Source organism: Scyliorhinus torazame, chromosome 19, assembly GCF_047496885.1.
Source record: "Scyliorhinus torazame isolate Kashiwa2021f chromosome 19, sScyTor2.1, whole genome shotgun sequence".
Classification (NCBI taxonomy): domain Eukaryota; kingdom Metazoa; phylum Chordata; class Chondrichthyes; order Carcharhiniformes; family Scyliorhinidae; genus Scyliorhinus; species Scyliorhinus torazame.
Genome location: NC_092725.1, coordinates 105866702 through 105887533, shown reverse-complemented (window position 1 = coordinate 105887533; position 20832 = coordinate 105866702). Strand labels below are relative to the sequence as shown.

The 20832-nt window shown below is 44.9% G+C and overlaps 1 protein-coding gene across 2 annotated transcripts in view; it reads left to right on the top strand.

Moving 5' to 3' along the window:
• Nucleotides 1-20832, top strand: part of tbk1 (TANK-binding kinase 1) — a 115997-nt gene that overhangs the window by 35313 nt on the left and 59852 nt on the right. For both annotated transcript variants that reach the window (XM_072484995.1, XM_072484994.1), the window contains exons 3-7: nucleotides 4707-4847; nucleotides 8619-8748; nucleotides 12358-12539; nucleotides 14140-14300; nucleotides 16171-16281. In XM_072484995.1, the coding sequence (XP_072341096.1) occupies nucleotides 4707-4847; nucleotides 8619-8748; nucleotides 12358-12539; nucleotides 14140-14300; nucleotides 16171-16281 (725 nt within the window). The remainder of the gene's footprint in view (nucleotides 1-4706; nucleotides 4848-8618; nucleotides 8749-12357; nucleotides 12540-14139; nucleotides 14301-16170; nucleotides 16282-20832) is intronic.

The window sequence follows — 20832 nt, the reverse complement described above, 5'->3', positions numbered from 1 at the left end:
GGCTATCATACGAGATATTAAACCAAGATAGTTACAGACACTATGCTTGATTCCACAGAGCTCCAGAAGCTCCAGGACCGGAGAAGAGAAGTGAAAGTAGATCAACCTTGAGGACATCCTCCGCGTGGCTCATCGCCCTAATGGACATTTGGTTGCGCGCGACCGCGAACCCCATGACTTTAAGCCCCCCCAGCCGTTAATGATTCACTTCCCCACAGTACCCAGAGCCCAGTCACAAGCGACACCGCACCATCTTGGTGTGACAGGTTTATAACCTGGTACTCCCTGTCCTACGTAATAGAATCCTTATTGGTATTGGCGATACTCTGCCGCATCGTGCAGACTATACGTCTAAGGAAATGGAGAAGGAGAGCCTACCGCGCTCGCACCCCGGTATATAGGATAAGATCCCCTATTTTCAGATACGACCAGACCCCCGACCCCCGCGATCTATAATAAAGAGCATTCATTTGTGTTTTTGTTGTGAATAAAGAAATGTTCATGAGCAATTGTACGATCCTGGGCTTGACTGCCAAGCCACAAAAAATGTGTATAAACTGCTATGATTTTGTTTGTATGGTTGAGGAAGTTAGAGTGATGAAATGTTTGAGTGAGAGTAGTGCATTAAGGATAGTTAGAGGTTCCCATTTTCTTGTTTTGTAATGCATGTCCCTGTTTGACATAGCGCCCCTTAGAATTGTCAGTTAAAAATTTTTTGCATAGTTATGGTCAGTGTAGAGGCCATGAAAGAAGTGCTCACCAGGTCAGGGAATGGAAAGCAACGTAGTTATGTGATCCTTCACGCTTCGCGTTAGGATCACAAGGAGGGAGTGTAGCCACCTAAATTGGCCATCTCTCGATTTAAAATGGTGAACGGCAAAGGCTGATGGGAAAGTCAGCCAACAAAGACAGAAACCGGCAGGTGCAGTTTTGCTGTGTATTAAAACTCTGCAAAAGGCCAGACAACATTGATACCAGCGACCATCAGCATAACAATGTAGCAGCCATCTACATACTGATGAGCAATCCCCGGAAGCAATAAATAACATTTGGGACACACAAAGCAAATCCAGACTCCCCGGCGCCAGCAGGAGCCAACACAAAGGAGGTGAACGAACACCAAGACCGCCCATCGATCAGGGAACCGCTCCAGTATTGGAGAAATCGAACCAAGCGATTGGGACAAGGTCCAATCGCTTGGGACCAGGTACAGTGTCCGCCCCGAAAGGCGGGAAGCCCCTGGGGACTATAAGAGTTAAGCCCCAAGTTCAAATCGCTCTCTCTTCGTCCTGCCCGGGTCACCCAGCAACACGAACTAACATTGACCGTGACCGGTGCAGTGACCACCGACAGAAGTAAGTCTTAATTCAACGCTCGCTACGAGTTAGGCAATCCTACCAATACGTACCAACTTCGAATCCCGCAGACTCAGAACCCGAACGAAAGGCCATTTGTTCCCCTGACCTGGTGGGCCAGTCCGAAGTTATGTATAGGCCTGTTAGTTGTAGAAGTAGCTTAGATGTAGAATTTGTGCATGAGTAGCGATTACTGTGTATAATAAATGTGCTTTGATTTGAATTACTAATCGGTGTATTGAGTTATTGATCATTACTTGGACTTGAACCTCGTGGCGGTATCATAAAGATACCTGGCGACTCGAGAGCAAAGGTAATAAAACAGAGCAATTGAACCAATGGGAAAAGTTAGCAACAATGGCATCAAGTTTCACATACAAGATTCTCATAGGTCACCCTATACACCTCCTGACCTGGCCATATATCCTGATTGGCTCACTTCGCATTCCTTAACCCTGGGCCTCTTGTTACCCAGCATCCTTTTCCCCATCCTCCTTGCCAAGCTTTCTGAATTCCTTTGTCCTTTGTGAACTCACGACTATCTACATTACTGTAACTAATATTTGAACTAACTATTTTATATCACATTCGTTTGTTCAATTCCTCATTCCCTCCTTTTATCATTTCATGATAACCTTTCTGTCCAACCCATAGCTACGGCCCCTCATCTAAGAAGATTTGTCGCTGCATTTCCAATTCCTGTTGCAGCACCCCGTCATCCGCTGTACCTTCGTGGATCCTAACAGCTACGATTCTAGGGGCGTCTATCTGTTCCAGTGCACCCTGCATTTTCTTAATGATGTCCAGATCTTTAGTGCCCCCTAGTGGCCATTCGTCACCCAATTTCTTCCTTAAAGTTGCTGACATTTTTCTAAAACCCCTCGCTTTATCTGGATAAATATCACATAATATTTGAAATGAACTGTTTGGATCACTCATGTTATCCAAGCAATTCCCAATAATCTCGAACTAGTCCTCAAGACTGCGTTGTTCGCCACTACAGTCCAAGGATACAATTTTAGCTTAATCAACTATAGTTTCAAAAACACACGTGGAACTGAACCATCCTTCTGATGTCTCGTCAATTCCCCAATCAAAAACACACGTGGAACTGAACCATCCTTCCGATGTCCCATCAATTCCCCAATCAAAAACACACGTGGAACTGAACCATCCCTCTGATGTCCCATCAATTCCACAATTAACCCAAAACTGAACTATCAATATTATGATATCCCATCAGCTTAATTTTCTAATCCTCAGACTGACCTTTGATTTCGTCAAGATGATCTTTCCGTACCAACCATGAGTGACCAGACCAATCAGACCATGAGACGAGGGGAAAATCAATGTGGTCATTTTCCAGCTACACACATTGTGGGCCCATTTCCACTTTCCTTGTCCAACATCAGTCTAATTCTGATTTCGCAGCTGGCCGGTGACCGTCTGGAGAAATCCCGGGTTTCGACACCAAATGACAATATTGAATTCTTTACCCGTCAGTCTGGCCTCAATAACATTTGAGATGGATTTGTAGGTATAGTATTATTTATTTTTAACCAACTTGCAAGGCTGACTCGCTCCACAATGAGTTCCAGAACACACAAGCTGTCAAATACATTCAAATGGCATCAAGTTTCACATACAAGATTCCCATAGGTCATCCTATACACCCCCTGACCTGGCCATATATCCTGATTGGCTCACTTTGCATTCCTTAACCCTGGGCCTCTTGTTACCCAGCATCCTTTTCCCCATCCTCCTTGCCAAGCTTTCTGAATTTCTTTGTCCTTTGTGAACTCACTACTATCTACATTACTGTAACTGATATTTGAACTAACTATTTTATATCACATTCGTTTGTTCAATTCCTCAGTTTTGGAGTGCTGGCTATTTCTAGATTCAACTTAATTCCCGTCTGTCAAAATGGCCAATTCACAACTTTTCCCCCAATGAGTGTGGATTGTAGTTCATTCTCACTTGTTTCGAATTAACAGTTAATATATACATAGTTCAATGGGATCCCTGGACTGATTTTTATTTATATTTTTTATAAATTTAAAGTGCCCAATTGTTTTATTCCAATTAAGTGGTGATTTAGAGTGACCCATCCACCTACCTTGCACACCTTTGGGTTGTGGGGGTGAGACCCATGCAGACGGGGACAATTTGCATACTCCACACCATCAGTCACCTGGGCCAGGATCGAACCCAGGTCCTCGGTGCTGTGAAGCAGCAGTGCTAACCACAATGCCACCGTGCCACCACTGGACTGATTTTTATTGAGGGAGTCAGCAAATCGTCCTGATTTTATCTTTATTGTCTCTGGTTTCTTCTCTCCCAGGAGATATGTACCTTCGAGGCTCAGGGGTGTTAGGAAGTGTCTGGTCACGCTGCAACAGGGATATAATGACTGTGGGGCAGGCTTGGTGGATGGGCTGAACCATCACTTCTATAACTCTCGTGTTGAAGGATCCTTGGAAACCACTTGCACCTTTTTCTAAATCCAGAGGCAACCAGTAGTAGCAGAATTTAAGTAATTCCTCTCCCCAGGACACAGTGCAGCCTCTCCTGCATTTTTCCGACCAGATTCCAGTGCTAGCCCTCACAATGGCGGTGGAGATTGGCCTATGAAAGCAGGAAGACTGGGCATTACGAGTTGGAAATTTGAGGTTAAACTGCATACAGAAAGCACTGGTTTCTAAAGACCGGCCTCTGAATCTTGACGCTGTCGCTATTTTCTCTACCACAATTTTTATCAGGAAAAGACTTCCTGCAAATGAGAGGTTTCAAAACTGCCTCGAGGTTTCAAAACTGCCTCATTGTTCAAGTACTTCCCATCCTTTCTAAATCTTTCATGGTTGACTGAAAATCATGTGGTCTTTCTTTTATGTGATTAAAATGGGGACACGTTCCAGTCTTTCATTAATTCAAGATTTATCGTACTTCATTGTTGAAGTCAACTTGGGTCAGCCTTTAAGCCAAGGCTTGTTCCAATTTTTCAGGTCAACGATCAGAGAATAATGGGAAATTCTTCTTGCGTTCAGGCTAACATTCCTTCCTCACCTAATGCAACAAGTGGAAAATAACTGTACATGCTGAATTCACAACCATCTTGCTGTTTATTCATGTTGCTGACACACTGAGGATGGATTGGAGGAGGCTTCAGTGGAGCAAAAATGCGGTTAGGGACTGCCTGTGCCAAAAGGCCTGTGTCTGTGCCGTTTATCCTGAGTATTGACTATCACACTTGTCTACTTAAGTGACCATGCCTCAAAAAATAACCCACCTTGAGATGTCTTGCTGAGAAACTGCAGTACGTAATTGTGAGTATTGTGTAATTTTTTGCAGAAAACGGGCGACTTGTATGCTGTCAAGGTATTTAACAACATCAGCTTTCTGCGCCCAATTGAAGTGCAGATGCGGGAGTTTGAGGTCCTCCGGAAATTGAACCATAGAAATATTGTAGAACTCTTTGCAGTAGAAGAGGAGGTATGGAAATTGCACTGTTTTATTCTTCGCACTGTTTTATTCTTTGCACTTGTTTTGATACAGAATACAAAGACCGTTGCTTTTTCAGTAAAAATGTTCTATTTCCCATGCATTATTTAAATTGACTTTTTCCCGAATCAGTGATCCTCCTTCCCTAATTTGCTTTGAGGTAGTATCTTGGGTCTATCCTGCCTGCACTTAACATTTGGTGCTTTGTATACGTCATTGAAAAGTTGTAAAATTGAGTTCTTACCACTCATCCCCTTTACGTGTGGGATTAGTTTCCTACTCTTTTCTGTCCCCTTTCTAATGCAAACATATCTTTGAGTCTACGACACAATGTGACATTTTCACTGTGAACACATAGTAATGACTCCCTTGTCCGTAATCTGACTATAGTGAAAGTAAAAGCGATACTAGCTGCACGGTTACACAATCATCCGGGCTGGATCATTCACTCTGAGCCATGTCTGTAACTTTAAACTGGAGCACATCCCCCCCCCCCTTATCTCTGTTTCTGCCCTTTGCAACATTTGATCAATCAGCTGGAAGGCAGGTTTACAGCTCCACTTTTTGCATTCATGATCCCAGCAGCTGGACCTTAAGACAGTCGAGCAGAAACTCTCCCAACACCGCCACCACCCTGCTCCCCAGACAGGACTAGAGAAGTTTCAATTGTTTTTAAGAACTGAGAAGGTTAAGCAGAATACAGAAAAACAATTTCCACTGGCGGGAGAGCCATGAACCAGAGGCCACAGATTTAAAATAATTGGTAAAAGAACCAAAGGAGAAATGAGGAGAATTTTTTTTCATTACCTAAGTGAGTTTTGATCTAGCATATTCTGCATGCAAGAGCTATGGAAGCAGATTGTTCTCACTTCCAGAAAGGTTTTGAATAGCTATGGGGAAAAAGAGCACTGGAGTGGGAATAATTGAATACCTCTTCAAAGAGCCAGCACAGGAATGATGGGCTGAATGGCCTCCTGTGCTCAGTGACTCTATGGAAAAGTGATCACTTTTTAAAATATATTCAAGAGTACCCAATACTTTTTTGTTTTCCAATTAAGCATGGCCGCTCCACCTATCCTGCACGTCTTTGGGTTCTGGGGGTGAGACCCACGCAGACATGGGGAGAATGTGCAAACTCCACACGGACACTGACCCGGGGCCGGGAGAAAAGCAGTCACTTGACCTTCCCCGCTATAACATGAATGCTAAATCTTTGCCATTAATCCCATGTTCAATCCCTTACATGCTGATCTTGGCTGAATGGCCTCTTTTTGTGCTGTAATCCTCTCTGACTCAAACAGTGATGGCAATCCCATGTTTAAAAAAAAATCTTTGTACCCTCCAGTAGAGTGTGTGTTGACTGTAAGAGCAATTGATTAGCCAACAGGCGGTGAATGGTGAATAAATTGAATCTCGGCTTTCACTATCCAGACACATTCTCTGTGCATTCAAGAGCAAGGATAATTAACATGATTTCTTTTTACCATGTTTCCATTCTTGCTACATCCAAGCCAGCTGATTTTTGAGAAAGGGTTGTTGGAGATAGGCATTCTCCCTCACATGTGGGTATTAGCCTGCCTGTCACCCATCGCCTGGTTTCGTTTGCTGCAGTTATTGGGGTGTGCTACTGCACAAGCAGCTATGTGGAATTACTGGTGAGGGTGTGGACCAGGTGCAGTTATATGCCTATCTTTGGAGTATGTGCGGCTGAGTCCTGTAGTAGGAACTGCCTGTGACCCACACCCCTACTTTGCTGTGCTTCTCACAATTTCCCCAGAGCTGCTCCTTATTAACTCCGGAATTTGCTCTCGCGAAGCTCCACACAATTGGATTTCTAAATACAGGGACCACAAAAGCCATGGCGTTTTTAATGAGGCATTATACCGAGGGGCGCTCCGATTCCATTGCACCATTCGAAGACGAGTAGGGCAGTTCTCCCCGGTATCCTGGCAAACATTCATCCTTTAGCTGAGATCACTGACAAATTGAGTATCTGGCCAGATGTATATTTTTTAAACAAATCTAAAGTGGCCAATTCTTTTTTTTATTAAGGGGCAATTTAGCGTGGCCAATCCACCTATCCTGCACATCTTTGGGTTGGGGGTGAAACTCCGCAGACATGGGAAGAATGTAAAATTCCATGTGGACAGTGACCGGAGCCCGGGGTCGAACCCGAGTCCTCGGCGCCACGAGGCAGCAGTGCTAACCACTGAGCCACCATACTGTCCCACCTGGCCATAAATCTCATTGTGGGAGCTTGCTGTGTTTCTGACATTACAACAATGACTGCAGTTGAAAATTGGCTGTGGAAAGCTTTGCACCTTTATCACGATGAGCTGTATAAATAGACATTCGTATGTTATAGAACATCTGTGTGTTATGCTGAACTGTAAAAAGCCAATTCTTCACTCCCTGATGGTCGTGTTATGCCCACTTACGTTTGGTCATGTTGATAATCAAGTTTTTTTTTTTCTATACCCTGATTTACTTTCTTCTGTCCAACTCTTAACCGGACCCGGGTTCAATTCCCGGCTTGGGCCACTGTCCGTGTGGAGTTTGCACACACTCCCTGTGTCTGCGGGGTCTCACCCCCACAACCCAAAGATGTGCAGGGTAGGTGGATTGGTCACGCTAAATTGCCCTTTAATTGGGAAAAAAGAATCGGTTACTCGAAATTTATATTTAAAAAAACATTTTCAACCGCCGTGTATATTCTTTATCAGAATATGTTTGTAACTCCTAGTGATTTATAGTTCTTTTGTCCATTTTCCAGTATTATTCGTGCAATTGTCATGCTTTAAAACTCTTCTTGGACCACTACAGTGCAGAAGGAGGCTGTTCGGCCCACCATGTCTGCAGTGACCCTCTGAAAGAGCCCTCTATCCAGGCCCACGCCCACACCATATCCCTGTCACCCCACCTAACCTTAGCATGGCCAATCCAACTAACCTGGACATCTTTAGACTGTGGGAGGATACCGGAGCACCCGGAGGAAACCCACGCAGACACAGGAAGAAAGTGCAACCTCCACAGTGACAGTCACCCGAGGTTGGAATTGAACTGGGCTGTGAGGCCGCAGTGCTAACCATTGTGCCGCCCCTTAATCTGTACGTCTGAAAAGAACAGCTCTGGCATTTCGCAAACTTCACCGTCTTTGTTTCACACATTTTAGCACACTTTTGGGGCGGCATGTGGCGCAGTGGTTAGCACTGGGACTGTGGCGCTGAGGACCCGGGATCACATCTCGGCCCTGGGTCACTGTCCGTATGGAGTTTGCACATTCTCCCCATGTCAGCGTGGGTTTCACCCCCACAACCCAAAGATGTGCAGGTTAGGTGGATTGGCCATGCTGAATTGCCCCTTAATTGGAAAAGAAAATAACTGGGTACTCTAAATTTTTTTTTTTAAAAAGCATTTCAGTACACTTTTGACAACCACTATCATCAATACTTATTACTGTTTATTCCTGCCTTAAGTTATTTCTAATCTTTTTGTTGTGCGATTCACTGTTTTCCTCCGTGATGCCCCAATGTGTTGTGCTCAGCTTTCCTTGCAATGGGCCTCATTGTGCCACCTGAGAACTGATTTGCTGAAAACGCGCTTGTGCTGAGGCACCTGGGATGCCACGAGGCCTGCTGTTCACCATTTTCTAAAGTACTTCTGTGAGGGCCCCTGAGAATGTATCCGCTTCATCCACGTTTGACACCAGCTGTGCTAACCTGTTGGCTCTTAACTGTGGTTCTTGTGTTTTCTTATGTTTAGACCACCAGCAGAAATAAAGTACTTGTCATGGAATTTTGTTCCTGTGGAAGCCTGTATACTGTTCTGGAGGAGGCAGGAAATGCATTTGGCCTACCTGAATCTGAGTTCCTGATAGTATTGCGCGATGTGGGTAAGTTCCTAATGACTATTTGCCAAGTAATTTTATTTCTTGGTTTGAATGAAAGCAGAAATGACAGCACTATTTGCCGTGTGTGAAAGCAATAAAAAAAATCTTAATGTTGTGAGGTAGGTGATAAAATATTCAGTTCTCAAGATCAAAGTGTCCCCCCCCCCCCCCCCACCTGCTCCCATTGCTATGTCCCTTAATTTATTTTCTAGACTTTCTACTGTATAATATTTTATCCACCCCTCCACTCCTGAAGCCTAGACTAAATTCTGCAGTCACTCTTATGAAGCTCAGCAACTAGTTCACAATGACCTTTGATAGTGAATGGTACCTAGTGACCCCGTTCCTGTCCTCATTCAGTGTCCACACGCACCTCTGATATGTGTTACGTATTTTGGCTTTTTATAGCAAGAGGATGAGAGAACTGCAATAAAGGAGACTTGATACAATTGTACAAAACTTTGACAAGACAACACATGCATGCAGTTTTGGTCTCCATATTTTGTAGTTAGCACTGCCGCCTACAGCGCTGAGGACCCAGGTTCGATCCCGGCGCTGGGTCACAGTCCTTGTAGAGTTTGCACATTCTCTCCGTGTCTGCATGGGTCTCACCCCCACAACCTAAAGATGTGCAGGGCCGAGGTCCCAGGTTCGATCCTGGCTCTGGGTCACTGTCTTGTGTGGAGTTTGCACATTCTCCCCGGTGTATGCATGGGTTTCGCCCCCACAGCCCAATGATGTACAGGCTAGGTGGATTGGCCACGCTAAATTGCTCTTCAATTGGAAAAAATGAATTGGGTACTCTAAATTTTTTATTTTTTGAAAGATGTGCAGGGTAGGTGGATTAGCCTCACTAAATTGCCCCTTAATTGGAATAATAAAAAAAAAAAATTTGCGTCCAAATGACCCTTCTAAAGAACAAACTTTACTGTACTTGCATTGGAGATAGTACATGAAGGTTCACTAGATTGATGCATGAGATGAGAGGGTTGCCCTATGATGAGAGGTTTAGTAAATTGGGCTTATATTCTCTGGAATTTGGAAGAATGAGAGGTGACCTTGTTGAAACATACAAGATTCCTAAGGGACTTGACAGGAATCACAGAGAGGTTGTTTCTGCTTTCTGAGCAACCTAAAACACAGAGGGCTTCATCTCAAACTAGGGGGCTGATTATTTACGAATGAGATGAGGAGAAATTTCTTCTCTATATGCCTTGTTAGTCTTTGGAATTCTCTATCACTGAAGGTTGTGGAAGCATGATTGTTGAATATATTTAAAGCTGAGATTGATGGTTTCTCAGGGAATCGAGGGAAATGGGGAGCAGGCAGGAAATGGAGTTGAAGCCCGAGATGAGCCATGATCCTATTGAATGACGGAGCAGGCCTGATGGGCCATGCGGTCTACAGCTCAGAATTCATGTGTTCTTATTCAGATTCCCAGTGATCAATTGTAACACTCCTATTACCATGATTGAGATCAACTATCTCAACGGAGAGGGAAGTTCCATGTCAACGAGTCTGATGAGGCAACTGGCTTAAAAACAGAGCCTTGCAGTAGGTTGTACTGACCAAAGGTGCTGCTTTGGATATGATATCAGACTAATGTTCAGGTTAGTGGAGGGAAAGCATTGTAAACTCAGTAAAGTATTAAGAAATAGGTAGACGAGGGTAGAGCAGTTGATGTGGTGTATATGGATTTCAGCAAAGCGTTTGATAAGGTTCCCCACGGTAGGCTATTGCAAAAAATACGGAGGCTGGGGATTGAGGGTGATTTAGAGATGTGGATCAGAAATTGGCTAGCTGAAAGAAGACAGAGGGTGGTGGTTGATGGGAAATGTTCAGAATGGAGTACAGTCACAAGTGGAGTACCACAAGGATCTGTTCTGGGGCCGTTGCTGTTTGTCATTTTTATCAATGACCTAGAGGAAGGCGCAGAAGGGTGGGTGAGTAAATTTGCAGACGATACTAAAGTCGGTGGTGTTGTCGATAGTGTGGAAGGAGGTAGCAGGTTACAGAGGGATATAGATAAGCTGCAGAGCTGGGCTGAGAGGTGGCAAATGGAGTTTAATGTAGAGAAGTGTGAGGTGATTCACTTTGGAAGGAATAACAGGAATGCGGAATATTTGGCTAATGGTAAAGTTCTTGAAAGTGTGGCTGAGCAGAGGGATCTAGGTGTCCATGTACATAGATCCCTGAAAGTTGCCACCCAGGTTGATAGGGTTGTGAAGAAGGCCTATGGAGTGTTGGCCTTTATTGGTAGAGGGATTGAGTTCCGGAGTCGGGAGGTCATGTTGCAGCTGTACAGAACTCTGGTCCGGCCGCATTTGGAGTATTGCGTACAGTTCTGGTCACCGCATTATAGGAAGGACGTGGAGGCTTTGGAGCGGGTGCAGAGGAGATTTACCAGGATGTTGCCTGGTATGGAGGGAAAATCTTATGAGGAAAGGCTGACGGACTTGAGGTTGTTTTCGTTGGAGAGAAGAAGGTTAAGAGGAGACTTAATAGAGGCATACAAAATGATCAGGGGGTTGGATAGGGTGGACAGTGAGAGCCTTCTCCCGCGGATGGATATGGCTGGCACGAGGGGACATAACTTTAAACTGAGGGGTAATAGATATAGGACAGAGGTCAGAGGTAGGTTCTTTACGCAAAGAGTAGTGAGGCCGTGGAATGCCCTACCTGCTACAGTAGTGAACTCGCCAACATTGAGGGCATTTAAAAGTTTATTGGATAAACATATGGATGATAATGGCATAGTGTAGGTTAGATGGCTTTTGTTTCGGTGCAACATCGTGGGCCGAAGGGCCTGTACTGCGCTGTATTGTTCTATGTTCTATGTTCTAAATAACAGGAACGGGAAATATTAGAGATTTATCACTGCTGAACAAGATGATCTTTGGATATTTGACTCATTAAGACCTCCCCTCTAATTACATTTTATACTTGCCAAACCTCTGTGTTACACATCACAATTTGAACTCAAAAGTGTTCCTGGGAAGGACAGAAAAACACTTAAAAGACACTCCGAAGTTCTCCTTGAAGCATAGCGATGTGGAGGAGCTTGCTGACTTTTGCTCAGAATGGCAACAACTTGTCCATCAAGCTCTATCAACGCCTTCATGATGAGGCAGAGCGGCAGCAAGGAAGAAACGAAAAGGAAGCGAGTCCTGCACCCAGGATCCCACTACCTCGTGGGATGTCCTGCCCCATTTCCCCAAAGATCTGTGCATCAAGAATCAGCCTGTTCACTCACATGACCCATGGCAGAAACTCATGACCCTGAGTGGATATCATCCTTGAATCAAGGGACAGACAATACCGATGATTAGCTTCCAAAATCTGATGGGAGTTTAAAATGCATCATTCTGAAGTCAAGATGGTGCAGTACTTTAGTCCTGTCAGGGTTATAATTTATCCTTATTCTGTATAACTGCATGGGGAAAGTCATTAAAACATAGAGGTTCAGGATGAATGAGATAAGACCTGCTAGTAGGAACTGTTGTGAAACCATTGACAGAACGATAATGGTTCTATTTAAAATCCTAACAGAGTGAACCACTTTATCTGTGTGCATGCATGCACTTGACTTGAATCTCGATGCTCTTCCAACAGGGGCAGGCATGAACCACCTGCGAGAGAATGGGATCGTCCACAGAGACATCAAGCCTGGAAATATCATGCGTGTAATCGGGGAAGATGGGCGGTCAGTTTACAAACTCACTGACTTTGGGGCAGCCAGAGAGTTGGAGGACGATGAGCAGTTTGTCTCACTTTACGGAACCGAGGAGTATTTGGTAAGAACCAGTCTTCACATTTTAAGACGGTTGAGATTCTGAACCCAAGTTCAAATCGCTGACTCCATCATTTATGTCAGACTTGCCTGTTCTCTTTTGGGGATACACTAGATTCTGGGTCCTATACTTCTGCCATCAAGTGGCTAACTTGTAGATACTGCCAATGCTCATGTTAACTAGGACTTATCCTCACTCTGCTCTGTGTTTTCTCTTGATTGGGAACTGGGGTTTGTGTGGAGCTAGCACAACTATTCTGGGAACAGCAACAGGAATTATATGTATATATGCATTTCGGTAGGAAAATTAGGAAGGCCACTTCTTACCTCAAAGATATGTGTCTAAGTAGGGTAAAAGAACAAAGGGACCTCGATGTAGAAATACACCATTTAATAAAAGTCGCGTCACAGGTTAGCCAGTCCATAAAACTACAAATCAAGCACTCTGATTTATTTCCAGAGGGATAGAATTGAAAAGTGGGGAAGTTATGTTAAGTCTGGGATGAACCTTGTTTGACCACACTTAGGCATACTGTGTGCTATTTGGTCACCATAATTATAAAAAAGGTATAGAGGCACTGTAGAAGATGTAGAGAAGATTTACAAGGATAATGCCAGAAATGTGAGGGTATATATATCGGGAATGCAAGAACAGGTCGGGGTCGGCTTACTCTTGAAAGAAAGTTGGCTGAGGGGTGTCCTAATAGAGGTCTTTAAAATTTTGAAAAGCTTTGATACAGTGCATTTTTAGAGAATGTTTCCTCTCATGGGGAAAAGCCTAATGAGAGGCCATCAATCTAAAATTAGCAGCAAGAAATCTAATGGGGAATTTTATTATAAATAAATTTATAGTATCCAATTCTTTTTTTCCCAATTAAGGGACAATTTAGCCTATCTACCCTCTAATGGGGAATTCAGAAGAAACTTCTTCATCCAAAGAATGGTGAGAATGTGAAACTCGCTACCGCAGGGAGTTCTTAAAGCAAATGGTATAGATGAATTCTAAGGAGAAGCTTGACAAGGACATGAAGAGAATAGAAGGTTACAGTGACAGAATCAGATGAGGAAAGACTGGAGTAGAGCATAAATGCTGACGTGGGCAGGTTGGGTCTAAAAGGTTGTTTCTGTGACGTATATCCTATACAGTCCCTTGTATTTGTCATCCAACAGTCTGCACGCAGGTCCATTGGGGTGACCAACCATCCCATTTTTTTCTGGGTCCGTTGTCCCATGTCAAAGCTCAAACCTTACCGGTATTCATTTTCTCCCTGATTCCTCCTTGTGCAGGAGACTTAGTGTCGGGCCTGGCACGTACATAGTTCCAAGTTTTGGGATGAATGGATGGGCAGGTAACATGTGTGCCCGTCACTTGCAGGTCTGTCAGACGATACTGTTAAAGAATTATGCTTCCTGTCTCTCAGCCTATGAATTTTCAATGACTTGAAGAAAAGGGATATGTTTTTGTATCTTATCAGAAGAACATAACTTCACAATTAATACATTCAAATTTATGGAATAATTCATTGAGATCCTTGGCCTGTATTAGTAGCTGTGTACTCCAGTTTGGCCAAGAACTACTGACTGAAAAGTAACAATCTGATTAGCATCCAGATATGTATGAACGAGCGGTGTTGAGAAAGCCTCAGCAGAAAATGTACGGAGCAATTGTCGATCTGTGGAGCATTGGAGTCACGTTTTACCATGCAGCTACTGGCAGTCTCCCATTTAGACCATTCGAGGGACCCCGGAGAAACAAGGAAGTAATGTAAGTTTGCAGGTTTCTATTGCGTCTGTGTGACTGTCTCCACAGATGGTGCTATTTGCTGCTGGGGTGAATGGGTCGCATTCATAATGTTATTGTACTTTTATTGTGGTTTCAGTCTCGGTAATAGTGACCATGAAACTATCATTGATTGTTGGAAAAGTCCATCTGATGTCCTTTAGAAGGAAATCTGCCATCCTTACTTAGTCTGGCCTACATGTGACTCCAAACCCATAGCAATGTCCCCAACTCTTAACTACCCTCTGAAATGGCTTAGCCATCCACTCAGTTCAAGAGCAGTTAGGGATGGATAACAAATGCTGGCAGTGCCAGCGACACCCACGTCCCATGAAAGAATAAAAATGTAGGGTGGCACAGTGGTTAGCACTGGGACTACGGCGCTGAGGCCCCGGGTTTGAATCACGGCCCTGGGTCACTGTCCGTGTGGAGTTTGCACATTCTCCCCATGTCTGCGTGGGTTTCACCCCCACAACCCAAAGGTGTGCAGGTTAGGAGGATTGGCCACGCTAAATTGCCTCTTCACTGGGAAAAAAAAATAATTGGGTACTCTAAATTTATTTTAAAAAAGAGTTAAAATGTATTTCTCCAGCGGCGCAGTGGTTAGCACTGCTGCCTCACGCCGTCGAGGACCCGGGTTTGATCCCGGGTCACTGTCCGTGTGGAGTTTGCACATTCTCCCCATGTCTGCATGCGATTCATCCCCACAACCCAAAACGATGTGCAGGGTAGATGGATTGGCCAGGCTAAATTGTCCCTTAATGGGAAAAAAAATTGTGTACTCTAAATATATATAATATATATATATATATATATAAAAATTATCATTTATGTGTGCATGCAGTCCATTTTACCATGCAGGATGTCTTGGGTACAATATAGTAGAGAACAAACCCCACTCGTCAATAAATGAGGTTCAGAAATGTGTGTATAAATACTTTATTATACAGCTCCACCACCACCCAATCTCCAAGATGATTGATGTGCTGTCTGGCTCTAACAGAAATTGGGTTGTGAAAATACCAGATCTTCTTACAAGTTTAACAAACCTAAAATCCACCCTGATCAACCCTGACCTAAATATCTGCTTTCTGATCCCTTCGCCCATCCCCGCCGACTTATTTAGGCTGTGCAATTTGGGGTTCTGTTTGACTGTAATAGCCTTCTATTGCATAACCTAGTGTTCGCCAAGACCACTTGGTTGCACTGCAGCTGCAACATCCGCCTCTGCTTTACCTCCATCTGCACTGAGCACTACTCGATCCCCACCATTAACGCTTTTCCCTCCGGCAGACTTAACTACTCTGGCGGCAGGCTTGCTGGCTCCCGCCCTGCAAACTGCAGCACGTCATGAATTCTGCCACTCGCATCTCATCTTACACTGTCTTTTTCCCCAGTGACTCCCATCTCGGTCAATCTCCATTTGGTTCCTCGAATCTTTAAATTCCGAACTCTTGCCCTTGTACCCAAATCCTTCCTTTTATCCCGCTTTGCCCTGCCTTTGTCTCTTCTACCAGTTACATGGCAGCATGTGTCTCTGCTCCTCTCTCGCTGTTATCCTATCTCAGTTCCACCAACAGCCCTTGGCTGTCCAGGATTTAGAATCTGCAGTCCCTTTCTACAAACCTTGTGACCCTTCTCTCAACATTCCTTAATGCCTATCTTTAGGGCCATGCCTCTGCTCACTCTCCTAATTCTTCTTCCTCCTGGACCGCCTGAAGGAAGGATGTTGTGATGTTTCTGACATTAAGGGGGCTGTATAAATATTATGTTTTTAGGTGCACAGCGTGGCTTTTTTTTCTTAAAGATTCTTCGCTAGTTAGTTGAATTAGTTTTGCTATGTATTGTATTTTAGGTTCAAAATAATCACAGAGAAACCTCCAGGAACAATATCCGGGGTTCAGAAATCAGAAAATGGCCCATTAGTTTGGCATCATGACTTGCCGCTGTCTTGCAACCTTTCCAGGTAAGCCTACTCTTAAAATTATCAGCGCACATGTTGATAATGTATTAACTATAATCAGTGACCTTGCCTAAAATTAGGACATCTGTTTAATCACTGAAACTTTAATTATTTTAGGTTTAGTATAGGCCGTATTTAGATAGAGATGAAAAATAGATCTGTTCAATTTAGGTCTAAACTCTGTGTCCTGAGAAATGTGCAACTAATATGAAAAATATTTATTTCTCCTTCTTCCTCCTGAGGTCTCTGTCTCTGCCCCAAAGTTGCAAATGGAGCTTTGTCTTGGCCTCTGAAAATATCTGCCACTACTTGTCATTTTCTGATTCCACTCCACTCGCAATAAGAGCTAACGTTGGCTCGATAATATTTGTGTTTGTCCTCAGCCGAAACTATCTCAAACCTCAACATGGAATGGCCTGGTGTGAAATTGGGAGAATTCAACGGTGTCCTCTCGCATGGTTCCATAGCGCAGTATAATTGGTGAACCTTTTCCCCTTGAGAATCCCACATCTTTTCAGGGCAGCCCTCTTCACTATGCTGATTTTACAATACATGTGTCCATCAGGTCGATGTGATGTATCTAGTGTATTGGTGAAGAGAGTTGGCATGCTTTCTGCTTTTGTGTGCTCGTTTGCCCCTCATTTTCAGCCTATGCCATTGGCTGGCAGCAATGTGAAAAAGAAGAAAATGTGTAAGTCTCTTACACGTGTATAGTACACAACTTCTTTATCTCGAGACCTCAGCTCTGCCTCTACAAGAGGTGGCACATGGAAACCGATCCCTTGTGATCCCAGGCTAAAGCTTCATAACTCGGGAGGAAGTTTAGACCCCAAATCTCCAGGCCCACTGGCATGTCAACATGCATTAGAACTCATGAACCAAACTCACAGCTTTGGACAAATAACTCCAGTGCCTTGTGGATACCTCCGGAGAGTTGATGATTAATGCAGTAAATCTTGATTTACTGATGTCTAGCTATATCATCTTAACAGTAACTCCTGCAACCAAACTGGTGACAAATGTAGAGTTTCGCATTCCTTTGGACTCCACCGGGGAGGCCAAGACAGCATGCGGGCAGCCAACAGTCTCAGAATTTACCTAGGCTTGTGTCATGAAGAAGATACTCCAGTTTTGCTGTAGAGCGTGAAACACAACATGGGGGACAACAATTATGAGTAACAGGCCAAGCTTGATTAGTGTAGAGCAGGCTTTCTCAAAGGTTGTGACCTGCAGGTGGGTGTAAAAAGGGTCACTGCACCCTGAGATTAACATAAGCATCACAACTACCGGGTAGGATCATAGGATCAGCAGGATGGCGAAACAAGATTGGATTGGATTTGTTTATTGTCACGTTTACCGAGGTACAGTGAAAAGTATTTTTCTGCGAACAGCTCAAACAGATCATTTAGTACATGAAAAGAAAATACATAAAAGGGCAACGCAAGGTCCACAATGTAAATACATAGAAACCGGCATCGGGTGAAGCATACAGGAGTGTAGTATTAACCAGGTCAATCCATATGGGTTATTTAGGAGTCTGGGACCAGCGGGGAAGAAGATGTTTTTGAATCTGTTCGTGCGTGTTCTCAGACTTTTGTATCTCCTACCCGATGGAAGAAGTTGGAAGAGGAGTAAGCCAGGTGGGAGGGATCTTTGATTATACTGCCCGCTTTCCCCAGGCAACGGGAGGTGTAGATGGAGTCAATGGATGGGAGGCAGGTTTGTGTGATGGACTGGGCTGTGTTCACGACTCTCTGAAGTTTCTTGCGGTCTTGGGCCGAGCAGTTGCCATACCAGGCTGTGATGCAGCCAGATAGGAAGCTTTCTATGGTGCATCTGTAAAAGTTGGTAAGAGTCAGTGTGGACATGCCGAATTTCCTTAGTTTCTTGAGGAAGTATAGGTGCTGTTGTGCTTTCTTGGTGGGAGCGTTGAAGTGTGTGGACCAGGACAGATCTTTGGTGATGTGCACTCCTAGGAATTTGAAGCTGCTAACCATCTCCACCTCGGCCCTGTTGATGCCGACAGGGATGTGTACAGTACTTTGCTTCCTGAAGTCAATGACCAGCTCTTTAGTTTTGCTGGCTTGAGGGATAGATTGTTGTCGCTGCACCACTCCACTAGGTTCTCTATCTCCCTCCTGTATTCTGACTCATCGTTATTCGAGATCCGACCCACTATGGGCGTGTTGTCAGCAAACTTGTAGATAGAGTTGGGACCAAATTTTGCCACGCAGTCGTGCCACGAAAATGCCTTTTGTGATTAGAAATATGAGAGAATGATGGCCCAAGAATGAGAAGCAGTGGACTGGCAGGCTGACAGACATCCCCAACAGCAAGCCAGGCGATTAGTTGTAATTTGGAACCATCACACGGGTAAGATTGAAGCCAAGTACCAATCAATCCGATTCTTAACTGAACTGAAGTCTTTGAATCAGCTAACCATAAACTGAGTAACCTTTCAGGTTCACCCACCAAGCGACTCAGTCCTCATTTCTGTAGAGAAACAAGAGCACACCCTCAGCCTGCAGGCCCTCCACATACACTCTCTCTGGGACCATTGGAAGGAGCTTTTGGGAAGCCAAACACCAGGTTGCAGAGTTTACTTATCTGTGTTGAAGGACAATAGGGTTTGGAGAAAACTGTCGTCTTTCTTTCTGTCTGGGTGTTGATCCTCACCACAGCAAAATCCGCTGTATTACTGGTTTAAACCTGGCACAGAACACTTACACTCGGATTCTTTCACAACAGCTACCTAAGAAAAATCCTCCGAACTTTGTGGAAAGTCTGCTGCCTTTGTCTGCAACCTCCCCCTCCCCCCAATAAAAATCTTGTATTAGTAAGTGAAAAAATTCTACATATCATCCTAAAATCAGCCTTCTTGAGTTCAAACCTGTATCCCTTTGTCCTATCTCACAGTTTAATTTACACTAATGTGCTGGATTTATCTTTCCCAACCATTTATTAGCATAATTCATCTTCCCCTGCAAGATTCTTTTAGGGCTATTAAGCCTAGCTTTCTGTAATCGTGGCTCAGTGGGTAAAACTCTTGTTTCTACATCAGACAGACAGTTGTGGGTTCACCACATCTAGATTAACACCCCAATGTAGTACTGCAGGGCTGCTGCCCTGTTAGAAATGCTGTTTTCCAGATACCATGTTAAATGGAGCTCTGTCTCTCGTGGATGTAAAATATTCCATGGGACTGTATTGAATAAATATCCCTAATGTCCTAACTAACATTTATCCCTCGACTTCCGGTTGCGGCTATGCCTGGGTAGTTCGCACGTTTGGCAGCTCCTGCCAAAAACGGATTTTTGGGCCCTTTTGAGGAGCCCCAGCGGCACTTGGACGGCGATTCCCGGTGTGGGAAGGAAGCAGTAAGGTTCCCCCAGCATTTTAAGGAGTGGACCAGGAGTGGAGCGAGTAAAAAAGTGGTTTTGGAGAAGAGAGGAGAGCAGGTGCGGAAAAGTAAGATGGTGGCGGATGGAGACTAGGCAGCGTGGGCGCAATGGTTGCGGGAGCAGCAGGAGTTCCTGAAAAGCTGCTTTGAAGGTGGCGATTGAGAAGCTTGTAGAGACCCAGAAGGCACAAGGGGCGGCGATCCGAGAGGTGCAGCAGAAAGCCTCTGAAAACGAGGCCGAGATTCTGGGCCTGGCGGTGAAAGTGGAGGCGCACAAGGCGCTGCACAAGAAGTGGCAGGAAAAGTTTGAGGACCTGGAGAATAGGTCGAGGAAGAAGAATCTCCGGATTCTGGGTCTCCCTGATGGGGTCCGACGTTGGGGCATATGTAGCCACAATGCTGAGCACGTTAAAAGGCGCGGGAGCCTACCCGCGGTCCTTGGAGCTGGATAGGGCTCACAGAGTCCTGGCAAAGAGGCCGAAAACCAATGAGCCGCCAAGGGCTGTAGTGGTGAGGTTTCACCGCTTCATGGACAGGGAGTGCGTCCTGAGATGGGCGAAGAAGGAACGGAGCAGCAGGTGGGAGAATACGGAGATCCGTATTTATCAAGACTGGAGTGCAGAGCGGGCTAAGAAGAGGGCTGGATTCAACCAGGCCAAGGCGGTGCTCCACCGAAAGGGGGTGAAGTTCGGGCTGTTGCAGCCAGCGCTTGTGGGTCACGTTTCAAGACTGCCATCACTATTTTGATACACCGGATGAGGCGTGGACCTTTTATACAAAACGAGAAGTTGAACTCGAACTTAGGGTTTGATGTGGGGTTGGGTTTGTTTTTTTGTTTTTGTGTGGGAATGCTGGGGAGTGGGAAGGGGTGAGTGGATGTGATATGTGGGTTTGTGGGCATCGGTACTGTTTTGCAGGGGGCGGACCCCGTCTGAAGGGGGGTGGGCAGGAGGTCATGGGGAACCGGGGTGAGGTTGTAGGAGAAAGGAGCTGCGCCATAGGGGACGGGGACGGCCCAGGTGGAAAATGCGGGCTTTTTCCCGCGCTGAAGGGGTGGGGAAGGGGGAGAAGGGGGGGGAGGGGGGAGGGGGAGGGAGGGGGGGAGAGAGGGGAGGGGAGAGGGAGGGGGGAGAGAGGGAAGGGGGGAGGGGGGA